At 49.2% G+C, this 13,681-nt stretch overlaps 1 protein-coding gene across 1 annotated transcript in view; it reads right to left on the bottom strand.

Annotated features, from left to right (window-relative positions):
- The window catches only part of Fbln1 (fibulin 1), a 61,797-nt gene extending 48,637 nt beyond the window's left edge, over positions 1-13,160 (bottom strand). The window contains exons 1-8 of the mRNA XM_035438813.1: positions 13,088-13,160; positions 12,725-12,830; positions 11,421-11,553; positions 9,418-9,589; positions 6,691-6,747; positions 5,421-5,522; positions 4,777-4,914; positions 3,627-3,764 (exon numbers count right to left, since the gene is read on the bottom strand). Coding sequence (XP_035294704.1) covers positions 3,627-3,764; positions 4,777-4,914; positions 5,421-5,522; positions 6,691-6,747; positions 9,418-9,589; positions 11,421-11,553; positions 12,725-12,830; positions 13,088-13,160 — 919 coding nt within the window. The remainder of the gene's footprint in view (positions 1-3,626; positions 3,765-4,776; positions 4,915-5,420; positions 5,523-6,690; positions 6,748-9,417; positions 9,590-11,420; positions 11,554-12,724; positions 12,831-13,087) is intronic.
- Between the last annotated feature and the right edge of the window lie 521 nt (positions 13,161-13,681).

Genomic DNA, 13,681 nt, shown 5'->3' with positions numbered 1-13,681 from the left:
CTGGTGGACACACACAAATGTGTACTCAAGGAACACTGGGATATACATGCGTTTTACTCTTCATGCTCAACTTCTATGCCAAAGCCAAACCTCTTCCTAAAGCATGCCTAAAAGGTTCTAGCTGTCAGAAAATCGGGAGCATCCTAGTTCACACATTCCCAAAGCACCCTGGGGTCAGGGGACAGCAGGAAGGGAGCAATGGTGGAAGATTCACACCTGAAGTGAGAAACAGGGCCTGCTCCATGATGGCCAAGCCCTACTCTCCTCAGGCTGTCTAAAGAGCCATCCCCAATTCCCTCCTATCCCTGGAATAGGCTTCCACATAGACAATGCAGCACTTCAGAGTTTACAGGGGGATTTACATCTGTTACCACGGTGGACTGAAATCACCAGCCTGCAGGTGGCAGAGCCAGCATTACTGTCTGTAGGCTATACTAGGAACCCAGAACCTGGAGAGAGCAAGCAACTCAGGCTCACAAGGGTCAGAAAGGGCAACAGAGCCTCTAGGGCCCTGGCATCCATTCTCAACATCACTTCCGGTCTCCTTCCTCAAGATCCCCCCTAGCCAAATCTGGCCCACTGCGTATTCTTGTAAATAAAGTTTTATTGGCAGCCAGCCAGACCTGCTGCCTCACATGTGGTCCACAGCTGCCTTTGTATGACCACTACAGGAGCCTGGTGGTGACGACAGAAACCAGATGACTGGAAGGTTGATATCCATTATCTAGTCCTTTACACATAGATTGGCAACTCCTGCCTGTGTCAGTGGCGAGTGCTGTGGCCAGCAGTCACACCCTCAGCCCTGAGTGCTCTTGTCTGGAGTGATTTCCCAAACTGTTATTTGCAACAGTGGTGTCTCTTGAGACTGTGTGCTCCTTGGAGAAGAGAGTTTCCTGGCCTGAGCTCTATGAAAGTCAGACAATGGATGAATGAATGAGATCAAAAGTGGATCAACAAAGATATGGATTGGAAAGGCCAGATGAGGGTTTGGGGACGTGCTGCACGCTGTCCCTCGTGGGATTCCTGTGGCACTGGCACAGGCACTCTAGCTGTCATTCCTGGTTCACTTTGTCTTAGCAAAAACACTTCTAAGACCAGCTGGAACCCATGATGGCCCCAGGATCTTTGAAGATCTTTGAACACCTGTGGGCTAGCATACAGGAAGCACTGCTCTCACCCACTCCTCACTCCCTCCACCAGGGAATGGAGGAAAGAAGGGGGCATGAGGTTGAGAATGAAGAAAAAGAATAAGAAAGCCTCCGGAAAAACTTCTTCACAGTGTCGAAGAGTCAACCTCAAAGTTCTAAAAACTTTTACGTTTTTTAACAAGAAGGCCTCTGCTTTCCCAGCCCAGCCTTCAGTCTTCTGTGTTAGCCTGACGGGGCAGGGTTCATCTTTCCTTGCACAGGGATGGGAATGGAGTGGGGTTCTGGGAAGGCAGATCCTGGCTTCAGTGTTTCCCATCATAGATGGGGCTGCTTTGGGAAATCAAGGGAAAGTGGGCAGAAGTGTATGGGTTATCGGCCTTGGATACAGACAGAGAAGAGAAAGCCTGCAGCTCTCTCTTGGATGGCCTCCATCTTTGGTTTTTATTTCCATTTGGTTTCCTGAAACAGGGTCTAAACACGTAGCCCAAGCTGGACTTTAATTCCTATAGAGTTCAGACTAGCCTCCAACTCACAATATTCCTCCTGCCTCAATCTCTGCAAGTGCTCGGATGACAGGCGTCACCACAGGGTGCAACTCTTCCCCTTATTTCCATACACTGTCTCCTGATAGCTATTTATGTTCATGATGATGTTATTTTAAATGTGAATAAAAATGCTGACACAGAATTATTTCTAAACACATTGTCAACAGGGGAAAACCAAGTAGTCCAACAGTCTAGTTCTGTTTCCATGATAAAAACAGAGGCACAATGCCCAGAAGGGCAGCCCAGCCCACCTGGAGGCTGGCCCAGCAGGTAGGGCATTAGTTTCTGCTCTCCCTCATTTGTATTCAGGTATGTGTGGTTTTTACACTAAAAGAGGTAATTTCTAAAAGAAGTCCTTAACTTGGCTGTGTACAAGGAAAAACTCCCCCCATGTCAAGCCGGGGAGGGGAGCTCTGTGCTGAATATCTCTGGTCCTTGATGTCACTGTGGACCTACACAGAGGTGATGGGAGAGGTTGATGTCAACAGGTTGGGATCTGGCCAACACCCTGGACTCCACCAGGGCTTAGATCTGATATGGCTGGGAGAGGGAGATTACACAGGGGTGATGGCTCACTGAGCACCTCTGCTCCTGCACTCTGTGGAGGAAAACCTATAGCATACCAAGACCTGCAAAGATTTTCTCATAGAGGAAAGCAGGGCCAATTCTCCCATGAGTCAGGGTTTCCATCCTCAGCTGATGTGGCCTCCTCCAGAGACCCCTGAGAAGGCTGCAAATCTTGGCAGGACCCTCTTTCCTCCTGCCCAGGGGAGTCACAGCCACCCTGCTTACAACACGTGTGTGGAATGATGACAGTCTGATTTCAGGAGGCTGGCAAGAGGCCAACTCACAACACAACCAGCTCAGACATCTCTATACCAGTTAAGACCCAGGCTGTGTGGGTGGGGCTCAAGTAAAGCTCCTGTCCTAAATGGTTCTACCTTGGGGGAGTAAGACAGGGACAGGGAAATAAAGTTTCAATTCCATTTCAAAGAAAAGACCAGGGCAAGGTTATCTAAGAGCTAAGAGAGAAACGAGAAAGAGACTTGCACACCAGTATCCAGTCTTTTCCTTTAAGAGGGGAGAAAGGAGACTGGGTTGCAATCAGAAATACCTGCAGTTTGGAGGAAGGGACTCTGACCTCAAAGAAAAGGTTTAGAAGCTCCTGCCTACCAAGCAGGTCTGGGCTGAAATGCTAACAGGCAGGTAAGAGCCCCGGAAGCAGCCTTTCCTTGACCTCTTATTGTCACACCAAGTTCACATCATCTCCTCTCCTTCTCATATTGGTCCATTCTGCTATCAACCCACCCATCTGCAAGCCTCTTCATCTTCCAGGCTGAAATTGTCTCCACTGAGCACAAGGTCCCCATCCCCATCCACTCTATCCCGTCTCTATGAATTCAACCATTTTTGGCGAAACAATTTCTAAAGGCCTAAGTGGCTGTGACAGAGTGACCACATACCAAATACTACTTTCCATGTACCCGTCTCATCACAAGCACCCACCTTAGTCCTTGCTTCTAGCCTCTCAGCCAGTTGTTATAGTCACTCCCATCTTATAGGGGAAGCACTTGAGGCTTCAAGGGAGCAAGCAAATCTTAGGACGGTAAGTTCAAATCTAAGTATCTCTGATTCTAAAACCCACACTCCATCCAAACCATGGGAATTAGACCCTTAGACCAGTCCTTAGACCAAACCCGGCCCGCCAGCGGTTTAATAAATAAAATTTTATTGGGATACCACACACACCACCTGTGTATATATTCTGAGACTTTTGAACTGTAACTGCCCAGTTGAGACACTGTGACCCAGACATAGTTCACACTGCCTATGGCATTTGCTATCTGCCCCTTAAGGAAGCTTGCCAGCCCCTGGTCTCTGCTGATTGGTGGACCATTGGTGGACCATTCCCACTAGTGGCAGCATGTCTTACCAATGCAGTTGCCTAGAGCATCCTGTATAAAGCCGCTCTTGCACTGCAGCTTGGGTCTGCAACGGAAGGATCCCAGAGTATTCTGACAGATAAAATCGGGGGGGCAGTTATGAATACCACTCTCACACTCGTCAATATCTGGTGCATCATAAAAAAAGGAGATTGTTAGCAAGGGTCCCGCCAGAAGCATCTCACAATACTTTAACATTACAAGAAAGTACTTTAAAAAAATGTTCATTTCTCCGATTATAACCCCAAAACATTCCAACAGGGAGGGTGTTACGAAAAGGCCTGAGTGGGCCAAACTGTGTAAAAATTGCTAAAGACTTAAAAAAAACAAAACAAAACAAAATGCTCCTTCCCTGACTTATGAGGCAAGCTTTTTGTTATTTAACAAATTACCCAGGCATTCTCCTGGCAGGTATTATCACTCATTTAGAAGTGTATGTTTAGATTAGATCATACAGCAATTATCTCAGCGACAATAAACACAGACTCTGTAATTCTTTTCATCCTGAGGTCTTCTTCACAGCATTCCAAATATTAACAATAGTTACATCAAGAGAGGACAAGATGGATTGCTCTGCCTTGAAGTTCACAGCTGTCAAACGTTCAAGTGTAATCTACTCAGCTGGCTTGGCTCCCAGGTTCTGGAGTCCAGACACTTAGCCAGGGAGCAGTGCAGGGTGGGGCAACAGGATTGCTCAAGGGCTTGGCTGCCAGCAGAAGGCGTCTGGCTCTTGGGTCATCCCACATAATTCAGTGATCGACATTTTTATATAAGACATATTATGCTAGGAATCTTCACTGGAGCCTGGTCCGGTGCTAGCTTGGTTTTGTTTGTAAGAAAAGACAAGTGAGGACCCTGAACTTGCTTGTCAAGGATCAGACTCCGAGCTTTCTAAGGCAAATGTGCTAGCATCATTAACTCAGCATCACCAAGTTAAGACCAGTTCATCACAGGTCCAGCTCTTCCTTCATCTGCCCTGTGACACCTTTGTTTACTTGCAAGGGGGGCTGACCACCTCCTTCTTGCAGTAGCCCAGGCAGCCACATAGGGGCAGCACCACAGAGCCCAATGGGCCCTTCCCTCTACACCACACCCACAGCTGGGGAAGGGGAGGTTTTTAGATTTGGATGTGAGCTGTACCTTTGCAGTTATTATCCTCTGTGAGCTCATAGCCAGTCCCACAGCTGCTGTCCCGCTGGCAGCGGAAAGAGCCCACTGTGTTGATGCAGGATTCTCCCAGTCGGCAGTTATGGCTGCCTGTGATGCATTCGTTGATATCTAAAGAGATTAAGGTGATACAGAAGTAACCAGCAAGAACAACCAAGCTTAAGCCTGAGCAGAAGAAATGTTCCAGAATCCATAGTGGATCTGGTTTACTGCATTCATCAAGTTGTCCGATCAAACTGAGCTAGCTAAGTTTTGCTGTGGGCACATCTGGGCAGAACTCTGGAGAGGGTTCTCCACCACCAAATCAAGCCCTGTTAAGTTCCAGATTGCTTTGAGTAAGTGCCGGACCCCAGAATCACAGCATCTTTAAGAATCCCACAAAGGACGAAGCACCATCTCTATCTCTTAAATCCTTATTTAAGGGAGAGGCTAAAGGAGTTACCCAAGGCCTCCCAGAAGATCCTGAATCCAGAACCCAGGTGAACCCCAATGCAGCCCCATCCCCACAATGGTATCTATATTCTCCTGGAAGACAGCCTAATCCCAGAACCCAAACTCTAGGCAGCACTGGCAAGCAGGTCCCAGCTGTCCTTCAGGAATGGGGCTTTAGATGTTACCTTCACAGGAGACACCGTCTGACTGCAGCTGGTAACCCACAAAGCAAGAACAGACCACCTCGTCCCCGGTGTCACGGCATTGCTGCTTGCAGGGCCCGCCACCTGCAACCAGAGCCCACATGAGCTAGTGAACACAGTGAGAGACCTTCGGAGACCCTCTCAGGGTATACTACTGACACAGAAGACAGGCTCCTTGCTGCAGCCACATGTGGTCCTTGGGACACCTCCAGGCCTAGGGTCTGGGTACCTCTGGGGCTAATGAAGGCATCAGGAACCTGACAAGTTAGGTAACACGTGCTGTCTCTGTGGTTAGAGTGGACGTAAAGGCACACTGCTCACTGACAACAGGGGACTTGGAGGGAGCAGGCTCCATCGGAGCTCATGGAAGTATCCCAGCTGCCCATTCCTACTAACGCTGGCTCAGGTCCCAGTGCTGCCACAGCTGTGGGTACAGCCTCTTCCTACCTGGCACCTCCTCTGTGACCTACACTCCCTACAGAGCAGATACAGGGGTTCTTTAAGTGTAACCCCACCAGAACAGGCCTGTGCCTGCAGCTTCTTCCTTTGCCAATCCCTACCTTCCAGGGGCGCACAGGCTTTACCACGCTGGCTAATGTATCCTCCTAAGCTGCAAGCTCCCAGCTGTCACTCTCCAGGGAATCCTCTGGAGCCACCCAGAGAGGACACCAGGCTTCCTGGAGCTCTTTATCTCTCTTGCCACTCCCTCTTGGCCACAGTGCTGGCTGACACTGTACACTGACTCCATCATTGTGTGATTAAGTTCCTCCGTAATTAACACCCAATCACAGGGTGAGCCCTTGGGTGAAACTGAAACAGACTTGCCAGGCTAGATGTGCTGGAATGTTCCCAAAGAAAAATAGTTTAATCAGGAAAAATAAAGCTGCAAGGATACTCTGACTTAAGTGCAAAGGTCTCCTGGGAGACCACGACTCTAAAGGAACAACTGGGGCTCCAGGGTCACAAAGGCAAGAAACAGCTACTCTTCTGGGGCATCCCAAATGTGGAGAAGCATCACCATCACAGAGCCTGGGTGTTTGCTCAGGGTACGCACACCAGTCCTGCCTCCATAAAGCCACCGTCCCACACACAATCCCCCAGCTCTAAGCACTCTGGGATGGAGAAGACAGGGGGCCACTAGGGCCACAAGAGCAGAAGTACTTTTCAGCTGAGTCTTGGCAGCAGTCAACACTATTGCCCTGGACTTGGCTAGCTGCCTGCCAAAGGGCTCCCACAGGTCCCAAGACCTCACCTCGACAGCGGTCATTCAGGTACGGGTCCTCCTGTTCCTCATCATCAGGAATCTTAGCTGGGGGTAGAGAGATGAGACAAGATCACACAAACAGCATCAGATCTCATCTTAGAAGACATACCTACTTCTCTTGCCAGCATCAGACAGGAGGCCCATTTGTATACTCTGCACACTTTCATCTGAAGGGGAAGTTATGCCTTTAAAAGAACTCCTGACACATGGCCTGAACTGAATATCAGAGTCTGTGAGTATAAAGCTCAAGAGAGGTGAGATAAAATTCCCAGCAAGCATGGTGGACAGATGCCTGCCATCTTCCCAGGGCTTCCCATATGGCTCAGGAGCTCACAGTGTAAGTAAGAGCTGACTAAAGAACCAGGGGATAGGGGCTGGAGAGATGGCTCAGCAGTTAAAAACACATGTTCTTGAAGAGGACCCGGGTTCAGTTCCAACACCCACAATTGGCTCATAACCATAGTGACTCCAGTCCCAGGGGCTCCAACTCCCTCCTCTGACCGCTAAGAGCACTCTTCTGACCTCTAAAGAAGCATGGTATACATACATATATGAAAGAAACACTCGTACACATAAAAATAAATACATTAAAAAAAAACAACCCAAGAAGTTCCTACATCACAGAGCTATGTCCCTCAGGGCTTCAAGCACATCTGGCTGTAGGCAATGGGGAGAGGGAGAGCTTGTAGCAGCAGCTTCAAGATCTGTGGGAGCTGTTTCTGAGGTCCCACACTCCTCTGAGGAAGAGCCTGCTACTGGAACACAGAAGCATCCAGTCACTGGGCCACACTGGGCCAAATTCTCCCTCCACTGCTCATCATATAACCTTAAACGCCAAGATCTCATGGGACATCTGACCAGAGGACAATCACCCACCCTACCCAGGGCTGTCACCAGGGCAAAGTGAGGTCTTGAAGGCAAGACACTCATGGAGCCAGATGCCTGCAGAACACTTGAAACTCATCTAGTCTCACAGCCAGGATAGTTAACCTCATATGGCAACTTAATGGGATGTCATTATGAAGGTAGTGTTTGTTTTTTTTTGAGATGAGATTAGTATTTAAGTCAATGGGCTTTGATTGAGAGGAGCAGATGGCCCTCCTGGATGTAAAGTGAGCTTCCTTAATCAGCTGGACACTCTAAGAGATAGAGACTAAGGAAGAGAATTCTGCCAGTAAGAATTCTGCTCAAGTCTTTGGACTTGAGCCCAACAGCTCTTCCTGGGGACTCTGGCCCAGAAGCTTGCCCTTCGATCCTTCAACCCCAACCATGCATCTCTCTCTGCATAGCTGTCCTTTGGTATGCATGGATGTTACACAATATTTAACTATGTAAAAGTGTATTACAATTGTTTATGCTGTGGGATATTACTTAAATTATATAGAGGTGTGCTACATTTGTTTATGCTGCATTTGTTTAATTATGAAAACATGTGTTCCTGTTTCACCGTGCCTGCCTAAAGCACCTGACTGGTCTAATAAAAAGCTGAATGGCCAATAGCTAGGCAGAGAAAGGCTAGGTAGGGCTGGCGGGAAGAGAGAATAAATAGGAGAAATCTAGGTTTGAGAAGAACAGGAGGGAGAAAGAGAATGAGGGAGAAAGAGAGGGAGACCCCAGAGCCAGCCAGCAGACATACAGAAAGAAAGGTAAAAAGGCCCAAAGCAAAAGGTAGATGAAGAGAAACAGGCTAATTTAAGTTAAAGAAAAAAAAAAGTTAGCCAGAAATGAACATAGGCTAAGGCCAAGCATTCAAAACTAGTTAAGTCTCCATGCCATGATTTGGGAGCTGGTTGGTGTCCCAAAAGAAAAAGCCTGGTACACATGGGGATTGATTCCAGGATCCTGGAGGGCATTAAAATCCACATACAAGGAGCTGGAGAGATAGCTCAGCAATCAAGAACATGTGCTGTTCCTGCAGAGGACCAGGTGGTCCCAGCACCCATATGGCAGCTTACAACCATCTATAACTCCAGTTCCAAAGGATCCAGAGCGCTGTTGTGGCTTCCATGGACTTACATACACATGGTGCACTTAAATAAATGCAGACAAAACATTCATATGCATAAAATAAAAATGAATTAAAAATTTAAATCCATAGACACTCAAGTCTCTTACATGAAATACCATAACATCTGTTTGCATCTAACACATCTTCCTATATACCTTAATCATCTCTAGATTACTTTTAATACCTAATGCAATATCAGTGCTATATTAATAGTTGCTATTTCTGTTCAAAGAATGACAGGAAAAATGTCTGTACACGCCCAGTACAGAGTCAACATCTTTTCTCTGACGTTTTCTTTGAGAATGTGGTGTGTGCTTGTGTGTACAGGTGTTGTACTCATATATGCACATGTGAAAGTCACAGGTCAACATCTATGTCTTCCTTGCTCTCATCCTATTGTTTGAGGTAGGGTCTCTCACTAAACTGAGGCTTGCTGATTCAGCTGAACTGGCTGCCCAATGAGCCCTAGGGAACCTCCTATCTGCTCTACAACCCCAGCCCTGGATTAAAGATGCATTGCTGTTTTGCCTGGCTTATATGTGGGTGCCAGGGATCCAAACTCATGATCTTTCTTATAATATTTTTCATCTGTGATAGGTAGAATCCAGAAATGTGACAGCCACAGAACAGAGAAATCAACCGTGTCAAACACACACAACCTAGAAAATACTAACACACTGCTCCACAGTGGAAGGGGAAGGAGTTACCTGGATCCTGAGGGTCCCCACCATCACTGCGGGGGAAGTCTGAACTCTCTTGGCCCTTCACACAGCAGGCACGGAATACCAGCCCACACTGGTAGCTTATCATGAGATTGGGTTCACAGGTCTGGCCCCGGGCCTGGGCTGCCCTTCCCAGCACACAACAGTGGCAGCATCTCTGTGAACAAAGAGATTCTAGACTGGAGACAGGGGGTTGGACAAGTGGCCCTTGGGACTCCACAAGAACCCCAGGGACACACCTGATACCTCTTGTCCATGTTCTTAGGACATCAAGAAAACATCTGATATGGGTAATTTATTTAAATGTCAGAAGTATGTTGAAAAGCATGCTGGGCCCCTCCAAGCCTCTTAAGTCTGTTGGAAAGGAACCTAGAAAGTCTTGCATCTAGTAGGACTCCACTTCACCTCCTCACCCCTGCTGCATGACTACCCTCTTGGACATCCCTTTCCTAACCAGCAACCCCCAGCCCGGTCTACCCATCTCTAGAAGAAGGAAGCAGACAAAAGCCTGTCTGCAAGGTCTCATCTCTCTGCCAGAAGAATGGGTGCACGCTGTCTCTTCTCAATCCCAAGGGTTGGCCACAAGAGCCTCAAGGCCCCCAGAAAGGCATAAGACTTGGCCACTGTCTTCCAAAGAGACTCCATATCCCGAAAGTCAGACCTTTGTCCTAACCCAGGTCCTAGGGTACGCGTAAAAAGCCTCAAGTCAGTCCTATATAGACAAAGACCTTTCCAGAAAGCCCACAGCGAGAAGCCTTGCTTCAGCATCTGTGGAGGCCAAGGGGTCTTCTCCATGTCATCCTACCCACCCTGCTGCCACAGAGTGGCTGTGATCCCACCCTCCTCTGGGGTGTGAGTAATCTTTTCCAGAAACACACTTCATTAATTTAGCCAGGTAATCTGTTCCCTCTCTTGCTTAGAATGTTCTATTACTTCACACCTCTCTTTCCTCGAGTCTAGGGACGGGGCACAGCTGTCTTCCAGGCAGACAACATAAGCAGAGCCCAGCTTTTCCCAGGGAGGTAGTCTCTGTATACCCAATGTCCTAGTTGACAGACCCCTTACCCAGGCCACTCACTCTAGCCCTGCCCAGCACACCATGTTGGTGCCCTGCCTCCAATAAATGCCTGGTGGCTGTGGTTGTCATGGTAGACCATGTGGTTGTCACAGATGACCACAACTGTCAGGGCAGAGCCCAGAGCCCCAGACCCAGTAGAGCAGTTTCTACCTGTCTGCAGACACTCCTACCTACCCTCCCAGAACCCAGACTACAATCAGATTTTCACTGCCTGATTCTGCTGCCCCCTTCCTGATAGGGACAGGTGGTGTCCCAGGAAGCCACTGTCAACACTTCTGACAGTCACTCAGAGGGGCTGGGGGCAGGGATCTTTTCCAAATGGAGCTTCCCACCTCCCTGGTTTTTCTTCTGGGCCTGACCATTGATCTATTTGTGCTCAAGCCTAGAGATGCTGTAGTCACCTCCCAGGCACACCTCCCAGGAGCATTCAGGAGATCTTGCTACTTCTTCTGATTGTGTTCCATGGAGAATCCCCTCTGAGTCCTTGACAAGGCTGCTGAGAAGCCACTGGAGTGTGGACCTCTCAGAACTCTACTGTCCCGTGTCATTAGAGGCCCTAGCATAGATCTGGTGAGAGTTCAGAGCCTCAGTTCACACATCAGGGCCTCCTAGGCAGCAGAGGAGTCCCTACCTTGAACGGAGATTGTGAAGGCCCCAGAAAACCCCTGCTCTGCCTTCTGTCTTCTGCTAAAAACTAAACTGGGACAGGGTAATACTCAGGCTTTTCCTGTTTCCCCAAGGCAGAGCTGGGCCTTCACCATCTCACCCTTTCTTATCTGGGAGGCTGGCTGGTAAGACTCACCCACTAAATGAGAAGGGAAGACACCTGAGCGGTCTGATGTTCACAAGACAAGGTAAACAGGGTGGACAGGGATGATGGTGGCCATGGGTGATCCTCGGTCTCACTCACCTTTATGAATACGGTCTCGAGGCTACTGTTGTTGGGGAGTGTGGCGCAGCCGTCTGGCTCGCTGGCCAGGTTGATGCCTGTAGCACAGTGCAGCTCTTCCAGTTGGTTGTGACAACATTGCTCCTGGACCATCCTGCAGGCAGAGCAGAGGCTGTGCCAGGACTCTTTGGTGGAGCCAAGCACAGAACAGAAACCAAAGGAGCAGGATGAAGTTCTCTGGAGTATCCCCCACATCCTAGCTCCCACAGGGAGAGAGACACAGCATCTGGCTTACAGGAAGCACTTGGCAGGCGTTTAGTTAGAAAGACCAAATGAAGCATGGTGTCTGGGGTGGGAGTTCAGAGACCCTGCTCTGTGCATAGTGAGAGCCTTTAGCCAAGGCTGGCTACAGAATGTTCTTATCTATTTACAAACAAAGCAGCCTGGGCTACACCCTCCCCTCCTCCCACCTAGCCAGTTCTTCTCAACTTCAGCTCTGTTTTCCGGGCTCAGAGGGGAGGTTTCAGAGAGTCTTGTGACACAGTTTGTTGAAGGACCCAGAGTGGAAGACAGCAGCGACCAGGATGCCCAGCCCCAGCCTCCTGCCACCCACAGGCTTGGCTACGAAAAGCCAAGGGCTGAAGGCATGTGGGTTCATGCTGAAGGTCAGGGGTTCTGTTTGCAGGTTTAGAAGGGTCTCAGAGAGGGACAGTAGTCAGGGTGGCAAAACAGTATGTATGGGCCCTCACACAGGATTAAGCTGTAAGTTTTAATTGTATTTTATCACAATTTTCAAAGTACTATTGTCTGCAGTCTTACTGTGAGCTAGTCATCCACAAGGGCCCCAGGCATGTAAGCCAAATTGCCTGTCCCCACAGCACTCTGGGGCACATATATAAACTCTGCCCTGACAGGGAGGGTGCCTGGGGACCTGCATAGGATGAAAGAGACTGAGCAGGGCTGCCCAGGTGGACCTCTGCTTCAGGGCATCCAGGAGGCCCCAAGATTTGCAAAGGTTCCAGGGAAACCAAATCCTGGGAAGAAACCAAAGAACACACCAGTCTAGGGTCACTCGACCTTGCCTGTTCCAAGCCATCCTCTTGGATGGGATTCCTCTACATCCTGTCTGAAGCTGGTGAGAGGTGTGGGGGGCGCTGTTGCCCTGCCTGTCCTTGCCAGGAACAGCAACAGATGCTCCAAGGAGCACAGGACAGTCTAGGACAATGAGCAGAGCTCTGTGTGAAGGGCTCAGAGCACAGAGGAAGGAGCAGCAGGTAAAAGGAGGCAGTTACCCCATCCGCATCTCGGGCATCTGGCACACGTACCTGCACTCCTTGGATTCTGAGGTGTACGGCAACGAGCAGTCCCTGTGCTGGTTAGCCATTTGATTTCCTTCTGTACAGCAAGCCTCCATGGAGATGTCTGCGTTCACTGTGTAGGGAAGAGAACAAGCCGATGGGTGACCTGCTTGGTATCCTCCATCCCAGCCATGCCCCCTGCAGCCCCAACTACACCATCAGGCCAAGTCTGGAAGGGCAGTGAGTACACCCAGCACACTCTTTAATCAGTTTGTAAGCCAAGTCTGAGAATGCCAACTCTTCTCAGCTGGAAGCATCCATCCTACTCCTCCCACAAAGGACTGGGTCAGCTCGGAAAGCACCAAGCTCAATGCTGAGACCCAAGCATACAGGCCACAGCCCTGTTTTTCTGGTCCAGAGAACAAAGGGGAGTTCTGCTGACAAATGAGTGGCCGGACACCATCGACCTAGCACTGAAGGGACCACCAGAGCCTGCCTCCTCCAGAGGGGACACAGGAAGAACCAGTTTCTGGAGTCCACTTCCAGGTTCTCATTTAGTCTTTGTAACAAGATAGGGGAGGGGCTTCCACCCTCAGCATATAGATTGGGAAAATGAAGCTGGTGACAGTTCTGCCCTTAAGGACAGCGGTAGAAACAGTGATCAAAGAGGTGAGGGCAGTGCTGCCTTGGCACAGAGTGCCAAGTTTAAAAGTAAAAGCTATCTTGCCAAGCAGCTAGCACAGGCCCTCAGCAAAGGAATGGGCCAGAAACTTAGGTCCTTGGCCAGCCCAGGCCTTTGGCCTCACTATAGGCTGTGCCTCCATCTGCTATTGGCAGGTAAAAGATGCCCATGAAGCCCCAGGAAGGGGTAATGTATCCAAAGGTGCCACACACGCTTTGCTCTCAACCCAGGGACTTACAGGACAGGAAACATCAGTGCCAACAGCATTGGTTGCTAGGTAGAAAGCCACAGTCTTTAAGGAC

This window comes from Cricetulus griseus, chromosome 2 (genome assembly GCF_003668045.3).
Source record: "Cricetulus griseus strain 17A/GY chromosome 2, alternate assembly CriGri-PICRH-1.0, whole genome shotgun sequence".
Lineage (NCBI taxonomy): Eukaryota > Metazoa > Chordata > Mammalia > Rodentia > Cricetidae > Cricetulus > Cricetulus griseus.
The sequence above is the reverse complement of the archived record's forward strand: the minus strand, read 5'-3'. Positions and strand labels throughout refer to the sequence as shown.